This window comes from Dermacentor albipictus, chromosome 2 (assembly GCF_038994185.2).
Source record: "Dermacentor albipictus isolate Rhodes 1998 colony chromosome 2, USDA_Dalb.pri_finalv2, whole genome shotgun sequence".
Classification (NCBI taxonomy): Eukaryota; Metazoa; Arthropoda; class Arachnida; order Ixodida; family Ixodidae; genus Dermacentor; species Dermacentor albipictus.
In genome coordinates, this window is record NC_091822.1 from 75380227 (window position 1) to 75404406 (window position 24180).

General features: G+C 45.9%; 1 protein-coding gene across 1 annotated transcript in view; it reads right to left on the bottom strand.

Annotated features, from left to right (window-relative positions):
* Window positions 1–2809: 2809 nt before the first annotated feature.
* LOC135913085 (techylectin-5A-like) overlaps window positions 2810–24180 on the bottom strand; it is a 33781-nt gene continuing 12410 nt past the window's right edge. The window contains exons 3-6 of the mRNA XM_065445753.1: window positions 19618–19673; window positions 17085–17190; window positions 7704–7871; window positions 2810–3938 (exon numbers count right to left, since the gene is read on the bottom strand). Coding sequence (XP_065301825.1) covers window positions 3574–3938; window positions 7704–7871; window positions 17085–17190; window positions 19618–19673 — 695 coding nt within the window. The 3' untranslated portion in view covers window positions 2810–3573. The remainder of the gene's footprint in view (window positions 3939–7703; window positions 7872–17084; window positions 17191–19617; window positions 19674–24180) is intronic.

Below are 24180 nucleotides of genomic sequence, written 5' to 3' on the forward strand. Positions count from 1 at the left end.
AAAAAATGGCTGTGGCTTAGCTAAGGTTAAGCCCAGGATGCGAAGCATACTAGCCTTTATTTTAACGCTGTCGCGTTAAGGAGCTCGTGTCGCAGAAAAGCCGGTGTCGTCGGCGTCGGCTCAGGCGTGCGGCGTTTGCTCAGGCGCACATTTCGTTGTCGCGCCGAACGCTGCGTTGCTCGACGCTCACCGCGTCCGATGCGGGGCGCGTAGTCGCTGCGCCGTAGCAGAGCCACCTAGAAACAGTCTCTGTAGCACGCCGCAACCTTCGCTTCTCAATCCAACGAGCAGCTCTGTCTCCAGGAGGCATCTCACCTCCTGAGTGTCTAGCAGAGGCAAGCGCAGCTTCTTATATACCACCGCGACGCCGCGAGCGACGGCGCGAGTTGGAGCCCCGTTTCTCCTCTGTCGTGACGTCACGGTGTCACGTGGTATTGAAGGCGGCACTGCCGCGCCTGAGGAGCTGGGTTGAGCTCTAGTAATATGCTTCGCATAAAAATGGCTGTGGCTTAGCTAAGGTTCAGCCCAGGATGCGAAGCATACTAGCCTTTATTTTAACGCGACAGCGTTAAGGAACTCCTGTCGCAGAAAAGCCGGTGTCGTCGGCGTCGGCTCAGGCGTGCGTCGCTTGCTCAGGCGCACATTTCGTTGCCGCACCGAACGCTGCGTTGCTCGACGCTCACCGCGTCCGATGCGGAGCGCGTAGTCGCTGCGCCGTAGCCCATTATCTTACACCCCTTGGCGGGTCGACGGTTACGCTGTCGCGTTCCACTCTTGAAGGCGAAGCTTAAGCGTCCGCTTTGCAGCTGTTACGACGTCATATGGTAGCTACGCGGCCGCGCGTGGCGCAGCAAGGAAGAGCGTGGTTGTGCGGCTAGTATGCTTCGCATAAAAATAGGCCCTGGACCGCGGCGACCATTCACAAAAGGGTTCCTATATTGATAAGTTCAGCATGATCACCTCTAATACAGGGCAGCACAAACTTTGTAAGCTGTGGTACTAAGTGAAAGCGAAACTTTCCTTGCCTCTCCCTGACTCTTTGCGGGTTCAGGCGGCTGTCTGCTACCTTGCACGATTGGTCACGATGCGTCAGGGCTCGAACTACTGGTTGGCCAGTGGGCTTGCTTCGACACAGTATACCATTTTCCTCGCTTTTACCACCTTTCCCACTCAGTATTTGTGGTGGTTCGCTGCTGTGCGACACGATGGACCGGTATAGCAGCTATTAAAAACTAGGGCGGCCCGAGGGTGGGCAGATGAGGCGCATTGAAAACGGAGCACAGAGGTGAGCTCCACCACAGACAACATGACACGGAATCGTGTACGGAGCGAGGATGAAGCAGTGCGTCGAGTGAAGCAGGAACGTGCGGGACCCAAAGCAAAGCCTCAGTTGGAATGAGAGCGAATTTTGACTCGTAAACTCGAAAACGAGCAACATGCGTACGCACCGAATAGCTTTGACAGCGATTGCCCATTTGCTGGTAAACGCGAAACTTGAAGGCGTCGATATGTAGTGCGTATACAGCAATGAAACGGGATTGGGTCGTTTAACCGCGCGAGCAAATACTTTGAGAAACGCCTCGCGCTGAACGACCTTGGTTCGGTGTAGTGTGTGTGACAGACTTTGTTTTGTGGGGTGTGTGTCTGATGCTGGAACACCGCAAATGCATCTTGAGGGAAACCAACTTCAAAAGAACGTGATGGAAGGCTACCTGGTTCTTCCTGCAACGCGTTGAAGGCTGGTGTGGTGTCATTCGTGCTTTCGTCCACGTTTCTTGTCCTGTCCAACGCCTAGGAATAATCCCCGTGAAACGTTTCCACCATTGTGCGCTCTATAGCTACAAATACTATCTAAAAAAAGAACAATTTTTTTTTGAAACGCTAAGTGAATCGTTGCCTAAACTAATTCTCGCTGTACACGCTTATTTTCTGCTGCACATAAAGTGCCAGCCTTTCCTTTCTTTTTTCCTTTGTCGCCCAACTTGCTATATACTCCCTCTCGGGCTCCTAAGTGGTAACACTATCCAGAGACAGGTCAGGAACACTATCCAGAAACAGTTTTGAGAACCAGGCCACTACTCAAATCTATTCCTCAACCCGAGATAGAGAAAAAACACATTTATCGAAGTTGTCTCGGATAAGTGACAGGTGCCGGGACCCACAAATATATATTGAACGCATTTATCGCACATTTCGCTCTCGTCCTCATAAGGCTATTCAGCTCTTTTATTCCACAATCGTTACCCTTATTTGCTTATCTCAAACTTTGTTTCATAATGTTGCCTTGGGTGTGTTTGAATCTAAATGCCTCCAGCATCAGCGCAGCACTTTTTAGACATGGCACCGAAGCACATTATGCTGCAAAATGTCGTCTGTTGTTTTTATGTGTGCATGCAGCAGCATGGCCCAGTGTCGCATATCAAGTAAAAAAAAACACTGTCGTTTAGCATTTGCTCAGTAAAACGTTTTGTCTGGTAGTCACGTATTACTACAAATGGGGGACAGCAGCATCCAATGCTAAACAGCATGGTTATGGCAAATACCCCGGCTAAGGGAAGAGTTTTTGGCAACTCTCCGAATTCCTGCCCTGCATATTTTTTCCAGTGCCGGTAGTCATTTTGTTGCCTTAGGCTAAACTATTTGACGTCAATCCGACCATCTACCTCCATTTGATATGATTTCGTAAAAAAAATCATAAAATACTTACTACAAAATAAAGGACCAATTTAAGTTTTGCAATTTGCGTTAAAAGTTACACTGTTCTTCATGCTATGCCTCATCAAGTAAATTGCAGTGAAGCTGATTGCCGTAAACATGACACAGGCGATGAGAGAAGTTTTATTCAAAAATAAAATACACTTTCAAGGCCCCGGATGGAGAGACGATGTGATGTTGATTTTGCCGGCAGGCGTTTAACGTCATGGGGAAATAGGGGCGCAATTAATGGCACAGCTGTGCAAAACATACCCCATGGAGCTGCTTTCAGAACGATTCAACAAACTATAAAGCCTGTCATAGCATGCTTCGGACCTGTAAGCCTGTCAACGCGCTTCCTATAGACAGCAAATGGTCACGCGCCTGCGCCGTTCAATATGAAATGAATAGTCGCGGATTTCGACTGTTGAAATCTTATGCTGTAATGCAGTCAGTCATCGAGATGCTAGAGGGCTCGGGCTTGTTTATATACAAATTTTTCCTTAGGATGCGCGGGAAAACCATACTCATGGACGGTGGCTGCAGTGCTCGCAGTGGCAGTTGGTGATCCTTCATTAACCCGCCACCTATTAGAAATCGTTCCCCTTGCTTCAACGCTCTCGTGGAAGAAGTATGAAGAAACAAGCTGTATGGTATTGAGTCTGTCGTTATCGAGGCTTTATGACGGAAGGTCAAAAACGCAGTTAGTCAATGCGCTGAAATATATCTGATCTCGTTAAAGTGAGTGCCTCAAGAGCGAACTAGTGGCGTGGCTGCTCAAGTCTACGTCGCCGAGCATTGCAGAGTCCCGCAATCCAAAATACGAATGTGTTCAAGCTATAACTGGATGTGTACCTTGAATAATTTCAGTTAGTGGATTCACTGATTGACTGCCAAAGTGGAATTTGTCCCTGTCTCACAGTTGGCTGTGGCCGCACCTGTGGTAGCATTCCTCATTGGGCGCAAATTGCGAGCGGCGAATCCCACCGGTCGGATCATCATGTGCGCCCACGGGTAGGAGTAGTGGGCACCGTGGCTAAGGGTCATCGGTGAAATCCACTCGATGCCATCACCCACGGTGTCGTGGTGGCCGTTGAGGTTGAGGCCGTTAAGGTTCGAATCGTAGCACTTGCTGTACCACCAGGCCCCTTTGTATTTAAAGGCACAGTTGTCGGGGGAGTTGTCGTTGTCCTCGTCGAAAGTGGAGAACTTCATGTTGTGGGCGAAGCTCAGGGCGTCCCAGCCTGAAGGGCAATATAGAAAAAATACGCTTCATGAATGAGTAAATTCTAAGTGGTCACTCTATAGGGCAGTCTGCCTCAATGCCGCGAGTAACGAAGCTGAGATTTGCTTCTCTTGTGTGCCGTTTGAATCGTAAAACGAAGCTCACTATGATTACGTATACTAGGCCTATCAATTGGAAGTGCGTATGTACACGATCTAACTAATATCCGCGTCTAAATCTCTCAGCCCTTGCTGAACAACAAAAATACCGCGTGAAGCAGGGACTGCTTTTAAGTACTGTAAAAGCTTTTCCGAACAAACTAATCTGGAGAGTGAATGCCTTGATATCACTGTTACTTCAAAAAAAATATTTGTGTGCAATGGAACCTCTATTCACAAAATATATATACACAGAAATAGTTCGTAAGGCAAGATTGCCACAAGCACGCTCCCGGTGGTCAAAATCAACCCTGAGTCCCCCACTACGGCGTGACTTATAATGAGGTAGCGGCTTTAGCTCGTAAAACCTCGAAATTCAATTCAAGGCTGCTACTAATAACGATGTCGGACACATTACTTGTGAAGGTGACCGGTAAATTGCAAACAACAGTTAGAAACGAACTGCTTAGTGAATTGTGGCTCAAGGAAAAACTGAGTGCTTTCAACCTCATGCTCGCAGGTTGTTACTGTGTCTCGTTGAATACATAGCGCACAGTGCTGCCTTGACAAGACGATATGTTTTGGTGTTTCTTCGAAGCCATTATATTGATTGCTTTTTTTATTTAGGCTCAGTCGTGTGTAAAAATGTAATCGTTAGAAATTATTGAACCGTATTATACAGCTGTTGTGTTGTGTCAGGTCATTTTGCTCATCGTTATTTTCCTTTTCGGGTATTTCATCTTAACTGTCTCGGCAACCTCACGTGCCTGCTGGCGGAAACGTCTGCTCCACGAAACTTGGCCACAATACACGTGGAGTGACAGATTTTGATTACGAAGTTACTCACGTGGCTTCCGCAGTTCGGCATGACAAGTATGAAACGGACTATAGACATTTCTCTGTGTTACCTGCGTTCCTAAGAGTTTTGCAGTTTTGCTTTTCTTTACGCGAGCCAAATGCTTTAAGTGAAATATGACTCCCGCACACGAACGTTCGAAAAATGTCCCCAAGCGCCATTCATCCTAAACGCATAAATAATGGAGTGCTGTAATGCAGTATAAACACTCACACTGTGATAATATTATCATAGTAAAAACATGGGTAGTACATTGTGCTCAAAACGCGCAGAAGCTACTCTGAGCACATAGACAAGGGCCTCGCCGCTAGTAGTAAGTAGGAATTAATTAAATGTATTCACCGCATGGCATTTTATCGTTCTTGCCTACAGAAAGCTGCGACTAAAAAACATGTACCTCAGAGTTCCAATGTTCATTTCTGTCGAATGCATCTTATGACCTATATAATATAACTGAGTAGAGAACGTTATGGCTGCGCTGTCGCACGTTCAATACCAGAAAAACATAGCATTGATAAAGACTATGGTACTCCAAAGACTAGATCCATGGCCGGAATGCTAAATTAAATATTTTTTTGTGCATGCGCCTGCGTGTCTTACGAGTTTTAACTACCGGCTCCAAGGAACATTTGTTATATATCTTTGTGTGTGTGTGTGTGTGTGTGTGTGTGTGTGTCGGTGTGTGTGTGTGTAGGCGTTTCTCTCTCTGTGTGTGTGTAGGTGTGTAGGTGTGCGTGTGTGTGCTAAACACAAATGCTAATACAAAACTGCGCGATATTCAATGGGTTCATCCTTTGTAAGCATTCGTGGTTGCCCATGAACGTCGGCAAAACAACTGGTTGTATAGCCAAATAAGCTCTTAGACGCCAAAGGTGCAAGTTTATGTAAGGGGCGATCAAAATTATGTTTCGCAGTGTTAATAAATTTAGGCGCTAGGAGGTACATGAAGCCCACCTATACAAATCAGGCATATGGCACGGACACAAAGTAAGATGATAATTGTCATTATATACACAGTAGCGCAGAAGCACATGGACCCCGAAAGAGAAAGACGGGACACAGCGCCAAGAACCAACAGCGGTGCAAAACGAAAGGAGAAGGAAGACACGAACAAGTCAACAGCAAGATAAAAAAAATGACGTACAGCGCAATGAACAAGGACTGCGAGAAACGACATACACTCTTCTGACTTCCAACAATATTTTATTTTGCTGCCACATCGTGCGCACCTGTACAAGAGGGACATGCGCAGAAAAGCAATGGCTGTCACAAGGGGTGTTTTAACAGCAAGTCATTGTACTAAGAACATGGGCACTTGAAGAAAAAACGTTACGATTTCTATCTGTTTAGATATATGATTTCACTAGGGGTCAGTGCGCCACAGAGGGCACTAACGCACGCACTACCCAGTTTTCTAATGAAATCAGCTTCTGTAATTTCCGGGATGACCTGTGAGCGGCGTCTGGCTCACAGGTCTCAAAAAGGGGCATGCAGCCGCAGTCCCGGCAAGGGATGCCCAAGTGGCCTTGAACAGTGTTATGGACGCGGTTATTGTGCTCTCTTAAACGATCGTTTAAGCACCTGCCTGTCTGTCCAATATATTTACTGCCGCAAAACAGGGGAAATTGGTGAACCACATTCATTGCACATGTCACAACACGTTTCTGTGCCCGACAGAGCTACAACTCTGACGTAATTAAGGCGCGTTGACACGCTTACAGAGCCTTGCCAGCTTTTCCGGGACTGTTAAAACGACTGTGATTCCTGCACACTGCCCAATATTGTTTAGCCTATGGGAGACATCATGCACATGCGGCAGCACTGTAAATCTGCGTCTTTCAACCGGCTGGTTCCTTGACTGAGCGGACTCATCACGTTTTCTGCGCCTCTTCAACCTCTCCTAATTGCTGCTATTCACAGGCGTTCCGCTTGTCCACGTGTCCATGGCGTAATGGTTTCAGTATTGGACTGCTGTATTAAAGGTGTTCTGTTCCAATCCTGCCATCGGAGATTAGTTGTACATTCTTAAAAATGATGAGTTTGCAAAGCCATGACATCATTAAAGACCAGAAGGATGTAGTTTGGGGAAATCCATCTACTACATATTTTCCCAGGCAGTCTAAACGCATTCTCTCCTTGCAGCTCCCATGTCGACACTAGCATCGCAGCTCACCCTACTAAAGAAACTGTATGGGACAGTGCTTCCATTTGTCTAAACTTCTTCCGTTTGGCTTCAACCAAATTGTGCGACATTGCAAATTGGTCTTATTAAGCAAAATATTGCCCATATGTGCATGTTTTCGCAATGATAGCCCATCTGAGTTATATCAATAGCCTAAATATATATAAAAAATCACGATTGCTCTAAATATGAAAAGATGAAGCCTAGTAAAACCTGTCACAAGACCGTTTGAAGCCATGAGCTCAAAGATGAGACATATCCGCGCACTAATTAGCCGTGTCATGGTTAGCCGTTAATTAGCCGTGCCACCAATCCTTCTGGTAAATTTTGCAGGAATATATGCAGCCAATAGAGTGAAAAAAAGCTCACCCACGCTGTCAGCTGCATAACACACGAGCCTTTAACTTGAAACAGCCCCTGCGCAAATATCTGCATTCGTACTCTCGGCTGTCCTGGCCAATGACACAAGAGTCCAGCAGCCAAAATCAGGCGCCCCTCACACAGTCTGCATCAAGTCAGCAGTTCGGCCACTCCGGACAAGTCATGGTCATATTCCTACATGATACCTAAAATACCGTGTTACTGTACCTTTTGGCCCAAGGAACTTTCCGATCTTCATTGCGAATAATTCATTCTCATCGGCGACTCGCACGCTTTCGTAGTCTATCCAGAGGCCCTGGTTCGTGGCGTTGCCCAGGAACACCCGAAGCGCCATCGCCTTCTCGCCAGACGTCAACGTGTGCAATGCTTGATTGCCTGTGAGAGGAATCACCCAGGTAGTCAAATTTACTTTCATATTCGCTGACCTTCACAACAAACTTTGGTTGAGACTAGGTTTTCCACTTTATTTCTTTTTTTCCTTTTATGGATCGTTTTTTCCTCACTTCCTTGCCTCCCGAAATGCGACCGAGCTGCTAATGCCACCTAAATTCCAAAGTGTGTATTGCGTGCAACAAGTGGCAATGTTAGAACCGAAGAAAGGCGAATTTAGGAGATTATATTACGAGTACATTCAAAGTCGTCGTAAACGTTATTTTTTAAAGCCGTCACTACGATAGTCCAAGACGATGCATGAGCATTAGGGCCATAATATGTCTGCCAAAATAACCATGTACCACGTTAATTTCCCTTTTGTTCGTTTGTACCAGTTCCTTCCCCTTTCCTGTGGCACTACTCACTTGCCAAAACCACCCACGAGCATGCAGGCATGACGACTGTATGACGCAGGCACAGTGACAGTGAAATAATGAAAAAGGAATGGTATCGATGGAATCACAAAGGCCTGTGACGACGATGTCATGCGGCAATGAGATGTAGGTAAGCTATGACGATGGAAAAACGTCGACAACGTGGCGGCAATGACGCAAGCACAACGAAATGACGAATGTGTGACGATAATCGAGTGATGATGACCGTATGACGACTACGAGACGCGGAGATGACAATCATGACACGACCAATGCGGCAATAGGGCACGACAGCGAGTAGGTGACGACGACGATGGCGAGGCAACGGCGGCATAATAACGATTGCACGAGGACGGCATTATTACGATAAAACAAAAACTGCGAATAACGTCGGCCAACTGACGAAAGCTGTATGACAAGGGTGGCATGACGATAATGGTAAGATGACGCAGAAATCATGAAGATGGTGAAACGAGAGCCTCACGACGACGGCAAGAAGTGAATGGTATGACAGTGGCGGCATGACGATAGTCGGATGTTGAACTTGCAGTGGTAATCATGGAACGACGGCGATGGCATTCCAACCTTGGATAACAGAAAATGCATGACAACGATTTTACGACGAAGCAGTGACAGCGTACGGCATGACAGCGGCATGAGGAGAATTTGATAACGACGAATGTATGATGACAATGGAGCAAAGGCGATGATGACGAAAGCTGGCTGGTGACGATGGCGTGGTGACATGGCATGGCGAGGGTCGGATGACAAAGCTTGAGTGATGATGATGGCACGACCACGACGACATTGCTGGCGACGGTCTGACAGCTGAGGCATGATAGCGACTCTGTCGTGATAATGCCATTAGAAGACCGGCAAATTCATGATTGAAGGGCGACGGTATGGTTGCATACCATGACGAGGGAAGATTGACGTCAATGAAACGACATGACGAGGGAAAATTGACGTCAATGGAACGACAAATGTGGTATAACTACGAAAGCTTGACGAGGGTGAGAGGACGTTATTAACGTAACGACAATGACAAAGCGACTGCGTGATGACGACGGCGTGATGAGGACGACAGCGAGAATCGGGTGACAAAGCTGGTATGACGACAATGCAGGAACCACAACGGCACAGCAATCCGGAACACATGCCTAATAGTCCAAGCTATTAGAAAACTTCCACCAATGGTTTGGAGGAGAAGGCATGACGACAACAGCTTGACCAGAATCATCACGAAACTATCAGGACGAAGATGGAACAACCACGATGGCATCTTTTCCAGGAGCTGATACCTAGTGGCCGAAGCAGGTAGATAACATGGGCCACGGGATCAACGTAATAGATAGATAGATAGATAGATAGATAGATAGATAGATAGATAGATAGATAGATAGATAGATAGATAGATAGATAGATAGATAGATAGATAGATAGATAGATAGATAGATAGATAGATAGATAGATAGATAGATAGATAGATAGATAGATAGATAGATAGATAGATAGATAGATAGATAGATAGATAGATAGATAGATAGATAGTCTAGAGTATTTATGATGAAGTAATGGGCCCTGTATTTGTAACAACTAAGTGTTCTCAGTTTTGAAAGAATAAGGAATTTATGGCGTAGAATCTTAACGCGAGAAGGTTAAGGGCCGCGTGTCGCAGAAAATCCGGCGTCGTCGTCGACGTCCTGCATCTGGCGTTGTGCGTCGCTTCGCCAAAAAGTATTTCGAACCAAATTCCGAACCACGCATACCCAACGGCTGTTCTGCCAGCAAAGTATTTCATACGTTGTCTTTCATTCTTTACAAATTTATCCCACAGAATTTTGAGAACGGCTGCCCACAAACAAATGTAATGAAAAAAAACAAGTTAGCTCTTTTCAGACTGAAATATTGAAAGTACAAAACATTAACAGATCAACCCACGCAAGAGGCCGCGTTTCTTCTAGAAAGCTTGCCTTTGTGCATAGCGGTTGCCACCGGCGTTTACCGGTAAACATTACGGTTACATAAGCTGTAGTTGCCGAGAAACATGAAAAGTAGTCAGGAGTCTTAGAATGCTATCACGTTCCACTGTTAAAAGCGAAGCTTAAGTGTCCTTCAAATTTTTAAAATGAATTATGAAGACAAGCAAACATTTCAGTTGAGATATTAAATCCTTGGTATTGTAGTGTTCAGCCGTTATCAGTATTAGTTCCCATTGTTCTTCGTTTTCCGGATGGGTATACACTCAATCGCAAGTTCAATATAATATTGTATTGCATGTGTCAGAATGGCTTTTGAAACCGCGCGATCTATGGAACACCAGATGCAACGACTCGGTGACGCGAGCCCCTAGGTAAAGCAATGGTATTTTAGGCCAACCACGTCATACTTTGCTGATTGTGGTTGGTGGTTCTACTGCTCTCTTGAAGAATAGTTCACCCACCCAAAATAAATGAATGAATAAGTCAGTAGACGTAAGCTCAAACCCCTATCGTCCTGCCAAGAGCCTAAGGCTTCAGGCATTAAGCCACATTTTTTTGTGGCCTCGAATGAAACAGTGCTTACATTGTACATATTCAGAACAGCAGTACAACAGTACAACAGTACAACAGTACAACAGTATTGTGCTACAATGAACCGTGAGCCGTGGTTGGCTAACTTTGATGACAATTCCAGCATGCGCAAGTTCCAATTTGGGAAACCACTGCAGTACACGCCTCTGTATTTTCCGCCCTTTCACAAAACCGGACGCAGATTCCCAAGAATGTTCGCTCATTAGCCCTCGTACACACGCGTATTTCTATTTCGTAAAAACCAAGTAGTCTTACATACAAGCGATGCTTAGGCCACATCACGCAGCTCGTGCATGCGAGAACACATTAGCGCAAAGGCACATGTGTTTGCCACTTTCCATTTTGCCACTGGCTCGGCAATGAAGCTGGGGAATAATAGTCAACCTTGCTATAATCCTTTGTGTCCCCGTAATATGCACTCGGAGGTTCCCGCCGGGCCCAGGAAAGAAAGAGCCAAGGCCATCTACAAAGGCTAGGGCCATGAACATAAAACGCACGCACCGAATGCAGCCTCCGTACTGCCAAAACACCAACAGTGGTCGTAGTCGGCCAACGCAATCAACATGTCAGAGGCCTAACCCTACGAACATACCAGCCTTTAGAGTCGTAGGAAGCGGCGATCGCTCTAGGCATTGCGCAGAAAACAGCCGAGGTCATCAATGCCATAAATACTTACTCGCAGCAAAGCGTGCACTAATTTATCGTGAGGACGAACCCACTGTAAAACACAGCAGATCATTTCCCAACACCCGCCGACGGACCGATCAACATCATTTGGGTGCCCACGTACTCTGCTGTCTCGGGCAACGAAACCGCCCACCTCTTGGGCCAAGTTTTATCCCGCCAAGACCGGGAGGTGAGCAGATGAAGCCGGTTGCATTGACCAAGGATCACGAGAATACGCACGCCCTTTAGACGACCACTTCGCTCATAACAATAAACGCCACAACTCGTCCGTTACCCTTCATTCTCCACTATACCGCTTCTCTGGAGACCCCGGAACCCTCTTTCTTGAGGTAGAGGACTACGACAAAAGCCCATTACATTACCACAAGCTTCGGAAGAGAGCGCTGAACTCCTACTTCGAAGATAAGCACCTTCTGGTGCTGAGGGCTGTGGAAGCAGAAAGAGCTCAACTCCTCTAGGACAGAAAACTTCTAGCTCCCTATCGCTATGTCCATTTAAGATGTTTACTTTCTCTCTCGCTTGCGTGCGCGCGTCGTGCTTTTCTTGAGGCGCGCCTGTATTTGCCATTCTTCCCTCGAGAAACACCAAACATAGCCTTCATCGTCATCGTCACATTATTGTGCCGACGTCTCACAGTATGCATTCGTGTGATCTGTTGCCCAAATTCCGACATAACTTATTAACGACGTAGTCGTGAAACATAAGCATACTTTAAAATTATTCTTGTGAATTATGCTCTGTACAAACAAATATTGCATGAGATTTAACATTGCGTACTATCAGAACAAATGCAGTTAGACGTATACCAATTGCTCTTAAAGTGTTGGCTTTTGCTTAGCGTTGCGGCGTTGGCGCCGTCTGCAGTATTGGCTGATCCCGCCGATTGTCCAGTCTACATTTCCCATGCGTGTGTGCCGGTGGCTATGTGGCGCTGCCTGCATCATCATGCCACGGAGTATGCACCATTGTCGTCACACCATCTGACGCGTCGTCGTGCTGTAGTAGTCTTCATCTTATGCTCTTCTTACAGTCCTTGTCACACCGTCATCATCAACTGATTGTCGCCATACAGTCGTCGTCATGTACTCTTCGTCATACACTCCATTCTTGTCGCACCGCTGCCGTTGTTCATTCGACGTCATTCATTGTTTTACGGCATCGTAATCATGCCGACGCCATCCAATTCATTATGCAGCTTTTTAATGCGACTGCCGTCAACTAGCAATCCTTGTCTTACTCTCGTCGTGATGCTATTGTGCTCTTCCATCGTTACCATTCTAACTTCGTAGTTCAATTCTCATAAAACCATCACCCTCATGCCGTCTTCTTCATGCAGTCGTTATAGTACAGTAGTCGTCGTAAAGCCGTCGTAGTCCATTCATCATTCAATGGAATGATGTCTACAGCCGCCGTCATCCCAATGTCCTTGTGCCATTGTCGCTGCGAAGTTATCGGTATACTATCTGCATATGAGAATCATCATGCCGTTTCTTTATCTCATTGTTGTCGTAGCGCCTTCCGGGGAACGAACAAATGTTGCAAGGGAATGCCGTAGTTCTAACGAAAATGCCATAAAATATAATTTCTCCTGAAACATCACCTAAAAAAGTCACAGGCCAGCTCGGCATACCCATCCCAATGATAGCGTAAACTGGAGCAGAGGCCCCATAGCAACTCCATTTCCGGCAGCATGCACTAGACTGCCTTCGCAGCGAAGTGTATTTGTGTCATTTTCACGAGAGCAATCTGAACTGTCCTCCAGGTGTCGACGAAAAGCTCTGCTTTGTGCTGCTCTCTGCACAGCGGTCGCCGAACCTAACATTGCCTGATTGCAACCACTCACGTACCTCTACAATTTGCTTCTTCAGCAGCAGTTCGTACCTTGTGAGGCGGCGCCATAAAGTGCACAGGTTTCGAGACAACGCGGCACACATATCACATCCCTTGACTCGTGGCACGGTACGATGCTGTGGCGGATGATTTATTGGCATTCCCTTAGATAGGGGGCCGTGATACCTAGCCTGCCTTAGTTAAGCAGGTTCAGCTACATGCAATAAACAACTGCTACATGTACCTGCTTCATTTGGGAACATCGGGGTGAATACAACACAACTATAATTCAAAGTTTACACGTATCATCACGCCTTCTACCCCGGCCCAATCGAGCTAGATGTCTAAAAGTTAGGGCGGCTTTTTTTTTCATTCGACATACGTCAGGCCTTCGTAGACACACCATCGTCGTCCTATATTCGTCTCGCATTCATTGTCAGATCACCATTGTGATACAGTCGCGCCTGTGCAATCGCCGTCATTCCATGTTCGTGACCTGACCGGCGTGAGGCTGTCCTCGTCACGTCTTCTACTGCCACTATGTGGCTGAAGTTATCTAATAGCTTGGGCCACAAGGTATGTGTTCGTGATCGAGACGCTATCATGGCCGTTTCATTGTCGTCATGCAGTTGTCATGTATTGCTTGTGATACTGTCGTCGGAATGTCGTCGCAGCCCTTCGAGCATCCCCACTGTAATTTCAATATCTGACTCTCGTCATGCTACCGTCGTCATAGCTTTGCCGCCGTGACATCGTCGTCTCGCTGTCGTTTAACCATTGCCATAGCTTCACTATCAGCCCCCCATTGTCGTCATACCATCTTCGTTGATCAATCTTCGTCGTCCTTAGCTCATCGTTCTATTGTAATCGTGCGGTCATCATTGAATCGCCCGTGTTGGTCATACAGTTGTATGACGATATTAGAAATTAAAATAAGCATATAAATAAATAAACTTTAATAACAAATAACTAAATATCACGATCATAAGCAACAACTGCATTCACAGGATAAGTTAACCATATAATGAAGAAATGAAGAGAATGACATCCCGGGCTCAGTGATCATCATCAAGAGCAGAAGGCACGAGATCGGCGCTCGAACATCATCATGTTCGCCCTGCGTAATGTTCTGAGCTACCGCCTGTTTGTTGGACTCGCCCAATAAACCGCCTTACATTTCGTGGATCGTGCTGGGTACGCCAAAGTGGGCACAGGAGCACGGCATAATGATCAAGTATTCTTGTCCATGCCACCAGGCAACAAAGGTCCTAGCGGAACGTGCCATGCGAGACGTGAAATGGTATTAGAAGATTTATCCAGACGTTGCCGGTGGCTGCAAGTGCTGTCTCGAGGCCGCTGTGAAATATCACAACAGATCGTACACCACAGGGTTAGGTTGCAGCCCTCAGTTTGCCACTTCAGGTACAGCGCCGATACTTCCTGCAGATCGTGAGCTAGTGAACTTTTCCTAGAGGACTTCGAACTCGCTGAAGTAAGCAAAACTGTCAAAGAACCGGAGGTCTCCAAGCGCAGCTTGAAGAGAAACCTTCATAAAAGGCACAGTAGCGAGAAACCAGACATACAACCTGGAGACTATGTCCTTGTAAGAAAAAGAGTTGTAGCTTCAAAATATAAATTCTCCAAAGTTTATAGACCATTTCAAGTGATTAAGACCGCATCCCAGCATGGAATACTGAAGAACGTCTGGTACACCGGAGCCTGGGATGAAGATCAAACGGAGTGCGCCTCGATTGGAAACATATTCAAGCATTACCCCAGGAGGTGTAATCAAAAGAAGTCCGGAAGAGTGAAGCGGCCTGCGCTGGACGCATGAAAGAGGAAGTGGGCTAAGGGTGAAGTGAGGAGGAAGTTAGAATAGAAGGGCGGAAGACACCATCTCACTGAGATTATGTATTTTCGACTGCCATTCTAGTAAGAAACGCTACAATATATAGTCTCTGCATTACGAGAAGGATGAACCATTGCATTTTTTCTTCCTTAGGGGGTACAAGCCATTGATTATGATGATAGTTCGTGCTCACGCACACGAAATTTTCGCGGAACCTTAGTCATAAACAACTTCGCTGTAATGCAAAGTTTTGGGGGCGCCATCCGACCTTTGTGACACACTAGTCGAGAGAGGGAAGGCCAATAATATATAGTACGGGATGATGGCTGAGTGAGTTTTGGTGAGAACATTTTGAAGTGTAAAATTTAGTAAGCTCTGAACAACAGCATTCTGAAATAGGTTCCAAAGCATAAATAATTAGAAGAAATCTGTCAATCACAACTCTTTTGTACATTTGTAGCAAGAAAATTCGCAAAAAACTCATTCGGTAAAACAGATGTTCGCGAAAAATAAATTGACATCAAAAGCAAATTTGAGTTAATTCTAGGAGAATTAACTAAGTGTGAATAAATGAAATACCGGAATACTTTAAAATAGTATTTGCTATTCTGATGGGGCGGTAGTTAATTGGGCAGTGCGCATTGAAAAACTTCGTTTTCCATTGCGCACTGGCCAATTTTTTCTCGCAAACTTTGTTTACAATAGCGTCATGACGACTTTTTTTTTTACTATGGTGCACGTATTCATACAGAGTGATTCGGCAAGACAACAGCCAGCAACAGCAACATCACTATAAAAGTCGGAGGAGGCAAAGAAAACTTCGCAATAAAATCTCAAAGGAGATTCTTTGCATTCAGTACCATGGCCGGTATAACGTAAAGCTATTACAATCTGTTTCTGTTCCAAATCGGCAATTGATTTACTATGGGGGCCACCATATTGAATTTATGGGTGACGACATCAATTGGCGGCCATCTTGGATATATCAGTGACTTCATCAATCAATCACCAATTGGGTTGCTATACGGATTTACTATGGGGGTCGCCATCTTGAAATCCTCGTACTTCCTCGAAGTTCTCGCTGAAGGGAGGTGGTAGCAGACTCCAAGGAAACGAGAAACGTGATGAGTAAGAGCTAATGCTCTTAAAACAGAGTGGAATAGTTTTGCGTTCATCATCTTTATCGTCAGCCTATTTATGTCCACTGTAGCACGAAGGCCTCTCCCTGCGATCTTCAATTACCACTGTCCTGCATCAACCGATTCCAACTAGCACAGGAAAATTTCCTAATTTCGTCGCACCACCTAGTCTTCTGCCGTCCTCTACTGCGCTTGCCTTCTCTTGGTACACATTCTGTCCCCCTAATGTTCCAACAGTTATCAAATCTGCGCATTACATGACCTGCACAGCGCCATTTTTTTCGCCTAATGTCTATTATAATATCGTTTATACATGTTGCTCTCTCATCAAAACCATTCTCTTTCTGTCTCTTAAAGTGGTGCGTAGGAATATTCGTTCCATCGCGCTTCGCGTGGTCCTTAACTTGTTGTCAAGCTTCTTTGTCAGTCTCCAAGTCTCTGCACCATATGTCAGCACCGGTAAAATGCACTGATTGTATACCTTCCTTTTCAATGGTAACGGTAAGCTTCCAGTCATGAGCTCACGATCTCTGCCGTGTGCTATTCAACCCATTTTAGGCTTCTGTAAATTTCCTGTTCATGGTCAGGGTTCCCTGTGATTAGTTGACTTAGGTAAACGTAAGTAGTTTTGCATTATAGGGCCATTAGTTTGTCAGCTGGTTTTATTAAATACACCACGGCGAAGCGTCCATTCAGGGTCTTACCAATCCAGTACTCTTTTGCTGGATCACCGAACCCATTGGCATACTGCGTCCAGTTCCGATAGAAGTAAAATGCATTGTTCCCGTACTGTCCGCGCTTCTGGATGACCTGCATGTGTTTTATGAGAACGAATCAGCCAATTAGGACAAACTGGCCCCAGTTTACTGAACAAGTAATTTCTAGTGAGGTCTCCCGCTAACATCATTTTCAAGGAAACTACGTCATCACTCGACACAGCTCACCAAAGGACAGCACACATAGCAGGTCAGTTAATAACATGTATTTAGTGTAAAAGGTGTAATATGTATGTCAACAAGCGTAAGACAGCTGACATAAAGAAGTATAATGTGGATAGAACTTAAGAATCTCTCAGGATGGGAGGAAGCCTAAAAGCAGTGAAGAAGAAACTAGGAATAGGCAAGAAACACATGTGTGCTTTACATAACAAAGCCGGCATTATCATTACTAAAATGTATGAGATAGTTCAAGTGGCTGAGGAGTTCTGTAGAGATTTATACAGTACCAGTGGCACCCACGACGCTAATGGAAGAGAGAATAGTCTTGAGGAATTTGACATCCCACAAGTAACACCGGAAGAAGTAAAGAAAGCCTTGGGAGCTATGCAAAGGAGGACGGCAGCTTGGAGAATCAGGTAACAGCAGAGTTGTTGAAGGAGGGTGGGGAGATTGTTCTAGAAAACTGGCCACCCTGTATACGCAATGCCTCATGACCTCGAGCGTACCGGAATCTTGGAAAAAGATAAGATAATCTTAATCCATAAGAATTTTTCAAGCCAATGAGTTGAAAAATTATAGAGTGGTCACCTTACTGTCCGTTCCCTACAAAGTATTGACTAAGGTAATCGCAAATGGAATCAGAAACACCATAGGCTTCTTTCAACCAAATGACCAGGCAGGATTTCGTAAAGGCTACTCAACAATACACCATATTCACACTATCAATCAGATGATAGAGAAATGTGGAGAATATAACCAACCCTTATAAAAGCTTTCATTGATTACGAGAAAGCGTTTGTTGCAGTCGAAACCTCAGCAGTCATGCAGGCATTATGGAATCAGGGTGCAGACAAGCGGTATGTAAAATACTGAAAGTTATGTACAGAAAGAAAACAACAAAATCTCAATAAAGAAGGGCGTCAGGCAGGGAGATACGATCTCTCCAATGCTATTGACAGCGTGTTTACAGGAGGTATTCAGATACCTGGATTGGAAAGAATTGGGGATAAGAGGCAATATAGAATACCTTAGTAACTTGCGCTTCGCTGATGATATTGCCTGCCTCAGTAACTCAAGGGACCAATTGCAACGCATGCTCACTGACCTGGAGAGGCAAAGCAGGGGTTGGGTCTAAAAATTAATCTGCAGAAAACTAAAGTAATGTTTAACAGCCTCGGAAGAGAACAGCAGTTTACGATGGGTAGTGAGGGAATACATCTACTTAGGGTAGGTAGTGACCAAGGATCCGGATCATGAGACTGGAATAACCAGAAGAATGAGAATGGGCTGGGGTGCGTTTGGCAGGCATTCTCAATAATGAACAGCAGCTTGCCATCATGCCTCAAAAAGAGGTGTATAACAGCTGTGTCTTACCAGTACTCACCTACGGGGCAGAAACCTGGAGGCTTACGAAAAGGGTTCTGCTCAAATTGAGGACGACGCAACCGGCTATGGAAAGAAGAATGATGGGCGTAACGTTAAGGGATAAAAAAAGAGAAGATTGGGTGAGGGAACAAACGCGAGTTAATATATCTTAGTTGAAATCACGAAAGAGAAATGGGCATGGGCAGGAGATGTAATGAGGAGGGAAGATAATCGAAGGTCATTAAGGGTTACGGACCGGATTTCAAGAGAAGGGAAGCGTAGCAGGGGGTGGCAGAAAGTTAGGTGGCCGGATGAGATTAAGACATTTATGGGGACAACATGTCCCCAATTAGCACATAACCGGGTTGTTGGAGAAGTACGGGAGAGGCCTTTGCCCTGCAGTGGGTGTAGCCAGGCTGGTGGTGGTGATGACGGTGATGAATGTGTATAAGTGCCGGTACTGTGCCGTTACACATGCGCCATTCACTGCTTCTGCACTCCTATAAAGACAGAGCGCACGCTAGAATTCTGTGCATACAAGAATTCACGCCAACCCTGATCATGCACATTTGATTAGTGAAGGCGGCTTGTCAATGGGAATATTATTACGAACAACAAGTTGTTTTCAGTCTGGCACCGGTTCCAGAGGGGTGTGCGGAGTGAAATAACAAACGCTACCTAAGTACCGCAACAGATATACGTCGTCCAGCTCATTAATACTGACAACCATCGTCGATGGTTTCCGCATAATTTTTATTTCTTTTCGGAACAAGATGACATTATTTACATTTGAATTGTTGAGTCGTTGAAGCAAGCGCTCCTTAGAATTGGGCTGTGGATTGAAAGCATCACATTGACCTTAGCGTTGAGCGTTGCGAAACATTCAGCATATGTCACTCACAGTTAACCGCGGTAAGCAGAGAAGTGGTCTCACCGTCCAGCCACCTCCATCCGTTTGCATATCGCAGTAGACGTCCTGCCCTGAGCGGCCTGCACTTTCATGAAAAACAGTGTACACACCACTCGTCCTCTGACCAGCGTCCAATAAGTCCCCGCAGTGTCGGGGTTGTATGGTATCTGCATCAGTTGAATGTACGGTAGAACGTGTATTTAATAGGAGACATAGCGGTGACATCTTTAGCTGTTTTCATTCACGCTTTAACACAAATGTGTTCTCACAGCGTACGCTAATTGTTAGAACGCGATAACGTTGCTACACGCGCAATATCATTCCCGCTATATCTACACATTCATACGATAGTATGTAGATATACTATGATGTCCCCTGTGGAAGCAAGCACTGGTGGTTGATAACGTTCGATTACATAGTCTCTCGTGTTCAAGTGAATGACAGACTTATGGCCTTGGCGAGTGAATACCCTTTGGTCATGACACGTGACTCACGAGACTGACGAGGATAAGCGCGCAAACAGCTCATAATCGCTAACTTTTGAGAAAGTTCCAGTCCAGAGAAGTATTATTACAAATGGGATAACCATGTTTGCAGTTGGTCAAGTATTAAATTTAATAACAAATGATGGCATGCCCCACAGTATGCTATTGAGGGCGCCACTGTTCCCGACACTGTAGTCGAACAAAGTCTCCCAAAAAGTCACAGCAGTGGACCTTCGACAGGAATTCGTAGCATTTGTTCATTAACGTCAGTGTGACTGCGGACGCAATTTTTTTGAATGAACAACATTTCTTGGTGGTACTAGCCAGAGCCACGGCGATAATCGCAAATGGTAAAGTTTCTTAAGTATTTAATTTAATGCAGTACAAAAGATTGAGCAGTTAGATGTAAGGAATTCTCTGCTTTTACAGCAAGCGCTTAAGCGTGAGCCGGGACGCGGCTGCATAAACACTAAAACGTGAACGTTAATATAGAGACAATGCTTTATGCTCACGAATGACAAAGAAAAACAAAGATAGAATAAATAAAACAACAATATAACAATATAGCATCGCGCCACATACCAAGATCACAGCACCTTTAATAAGTGCTCGGTAATACAAAAGTATTAATATTATTTTCACTCAAAAATAATATACGGAAACGAAGAAACAGGGCCACGCCCAAGTCTTAGCATACCTCACTAACAAGTATCTCCCCGTGAGCCCAGTGCAACCATGGCTCCTACATCGGGGCCGCCAACCCCCAACTGGACGAAGACTTTAGTGTCGCTGAGATCCAAGCCGCCCTGCATAAATTAAACAGCCGCTCTGCCCCTGGACCCGATGTGTTCACTAACAAAGCCCTCCGTAACCTGGATGATGGCTCCAACACCCACCTCACAGATTACATCAATGACTGCTGGCGTAATGGTGCCATTCCGCCGGCCTGGAAAACAGCAAAGGTCATCCTTATTCCCAAACCTTGCAAACCTTCTAGCCTCGATCATCTTCGCCCCATCTCACTAACCTCATGTGTAGGAAAGGTTACGGAGCATGCCTTCCTCACCCGAATTAACACCTATCTGGAAGACACTGCAGTGTATCCTCACTCGGTCATTGGCTTCCGAGACCACCTGCTGACCCAAGACGTCATGCTACAACTTAAGCGTCTCATACTAGAAGGTAGAACACGTACTATACTAAAGCTATACTCGGTGTTGACCTCGAAAAAGCCTTTGACAGCATAGCCCATTCCACCATTCTTGATCGCATCTCACGCCTTAATCTCGGTGCGCGAGCTTATAATTACGTCAGAGACTTTCTCTATGATCGCACGGCCTTCCTTTCGGTGGCGAATCTCCCCTCCGACGCCCATAGTCTGGGCAGCACGGGAGCACCCCAGAGCTCAGTTACCTCCCCAATGCTTATTAATCTCGTCATGATCGATCTTGCCAAGGAGTTGCAGCAAGTGGACCGCGTCACCCACACCTTTTATGCTGACGATACAACCATCTGGGCCCACCAAGGCGCTGACGACCGAATAGAAACGGCACTACAATCCGCCATTGAAGCAGTCGAGACCTATCTCCAAGGCACGGGGCTTCGCTGCTCCCCTGCGACGTCGGAACTCTTCATCCACAGGCCTACTCTCCGTGGGCGCTGTCCGAAATACTCCAGTGCTAAATGCCATTGCGAAGACATTGCGCTTCATCTGATGGATGGCAGCCCCATACCTCTCGTCACCAATATCCGTGTGCTTGGCATGCTCATAGAGGCGAACGGAGCAAATGGCATGGCCCTCGCCAAAATCAGGATGAATACAGCCAACACCATGAGACTTTTGAAGAGGAGGAGAATGAAAGAGGCGAATATTCTCCGAATAATACAGTTATTCATAGTTTGCCTAATCACCTACGTTGCTGCGTATCTAAACTAGTACAAGGCTGAACAAATCAAGCTCAACATCTATACTACGCAGTGCCTACAAACAAGCCCTCGGCCTCCCCGGTTGCACCAGCACTGACCTCCTCCTACAACTAGGCGTCTATAACACACTGGATGAGCTCATCGAGGCCCAACGCCGCTCTCAGCTGGAGAGACTCGCTCTCATAGCGACAGGCCGCCATGTCGTCACCTAGATCGGTATCACCTACAACCATCAACGCGGCCATAAACAACAGATACCCTACACCACACGAGTCTTGATTCACGCCGACCCTATCCCCAGAAACATGCACCCCGAATACAACCGCTCACGCCGCACAGCACGTGCCATGGCTGTCACTAATTTCCTTGCTTGCCACGACGGTGTGAGTTTCGTCGACGTCATCGAATGTCCCCTCGGTACCCGCTTTGCAGCCGTCACCACGCGTGAAGACTCTCTCCACCATGCTGTCAGCCTTTCAACCCCACACGCTGAGGGAGCTGAAGAAGTGGCCATCACGCTATCCATACTAGACCTAAAATGCCATACCATCGTCTCTGACTCCCGCTCCGCCGTTATCAACTATATCAACGGCCATATTTCACACCAAGCCTTGCGCATCTTGCAACAAGCACCCCGCTCAACCGACGATCAGGTTACACTCATCTGATTCCCAGCTCATCTTGGCACCGTCCCCCCGCACTTCCTCAACCTCAACGAGGTTACCCACACCCTAGCGCGAGGCCTAGTTAACCGCGCGGGAGACGGGGAAGCTGCCCCCCCCCCACCCTGTAGGGATCGCCTGACACTCTATAATTATCTTGTGAAGGCGTTCTACTTAGAGCGCAGAACATTCCCCGGCCCACACAACAAACTATCCCGAGCGCAGGCGACAACGTTCCGCCTGCTCCAAACCAATACTTACCCCTCGTTACAACTTTACAACGAGATCTACCCACGCCTTTACCCCAATCGCACGTGCCGTATCTGCAAGACACGGCCAGCCACACTTCCACACATGCTTTGGGACTGTACACAACAATGCCCCCGACAATAACTCTATGGCCCTCTCGTCGAGATGGCACGCTGCCCTGAGTAGCTCCAACCTTGGCGACCAACTCGGGCAAGCCAGCAAGGCTGCGAGGCGGCAAAGAGACAAGACCTCGACGTCCCCACATGGGAGGCCTAGGCCCAGCCACCACCGCTTTCTGGTTTCAATAAAGCTTCTTCAGTCAGTCACAAATAAAATGAGACACCCAATGAGAATGATCTTTCTGATAGAGTAAATGCTGTTTGTTACATAGTAATGTTCCCGTAGCCCTGTGTTCTCGGTCCGTTCAGTTTGTTGCATGCTACCTGGCATGATTTTGGGTGCTGGCGATTACATCTTTGCTCTTTAGAATATACTCGTTTGTGAATTATGATAGTGTCGGCCCCGCCTTCTCAATACAGTGATCTTGTGCTTTACTGCATGTCGTCCGCAATAAATAAAATTCACTCGTACTGAATGAAGAGTAGGTTTTGAATTCGTTTTGCAAGATGAAATTGAATTTTTTTTTCTTTTTCTGTGACTTTCTCTTCTGTCACGCTGCAGCGTGAGGTCTCCATGATGTTACTTTTATTGCAAGAGTAATATACAGAGGGATTATTTTTTACATTTTACGGACTATTTGAAACTCGAGTCGCAGGCAATATGATTCTAGTCCTTGAGCTGGATTACTCAAAGAGGCAGATATGCATGAGAAACCAAAATCGATATTCAACTTTTTAACCACATTATGTGCTTAACTTCATAATTAATTATTGCACAGCGCATAAGACAATTTATGAATTGTAGCGGTGAATTCGCAAGGCGTATCCTTTTGGCATGAATTTACAGACTGAAACAAATCTGGAGACATGCGATACAAAATTCGTCATAAAGATGTTTCGTTGTTCCACTTACTTTCTTGTAGAAAACGCTCTTTTATGCACTGAACCACCAAGTAACTGGTATGCCCATGAATTTCATCCCACACTTTGAGACATGATATCTCGAAACTGGTGTAATCCTGGAAATTCATTTCATGTGGATGTCTTGCAAGCTCGCTGGCTACATATTGCTGATTGCAAAATGCGCCGTAAAGCAATTAATGAAACAGTTAATTAATGAACCCTTTAAAAATTATTTTAATACAA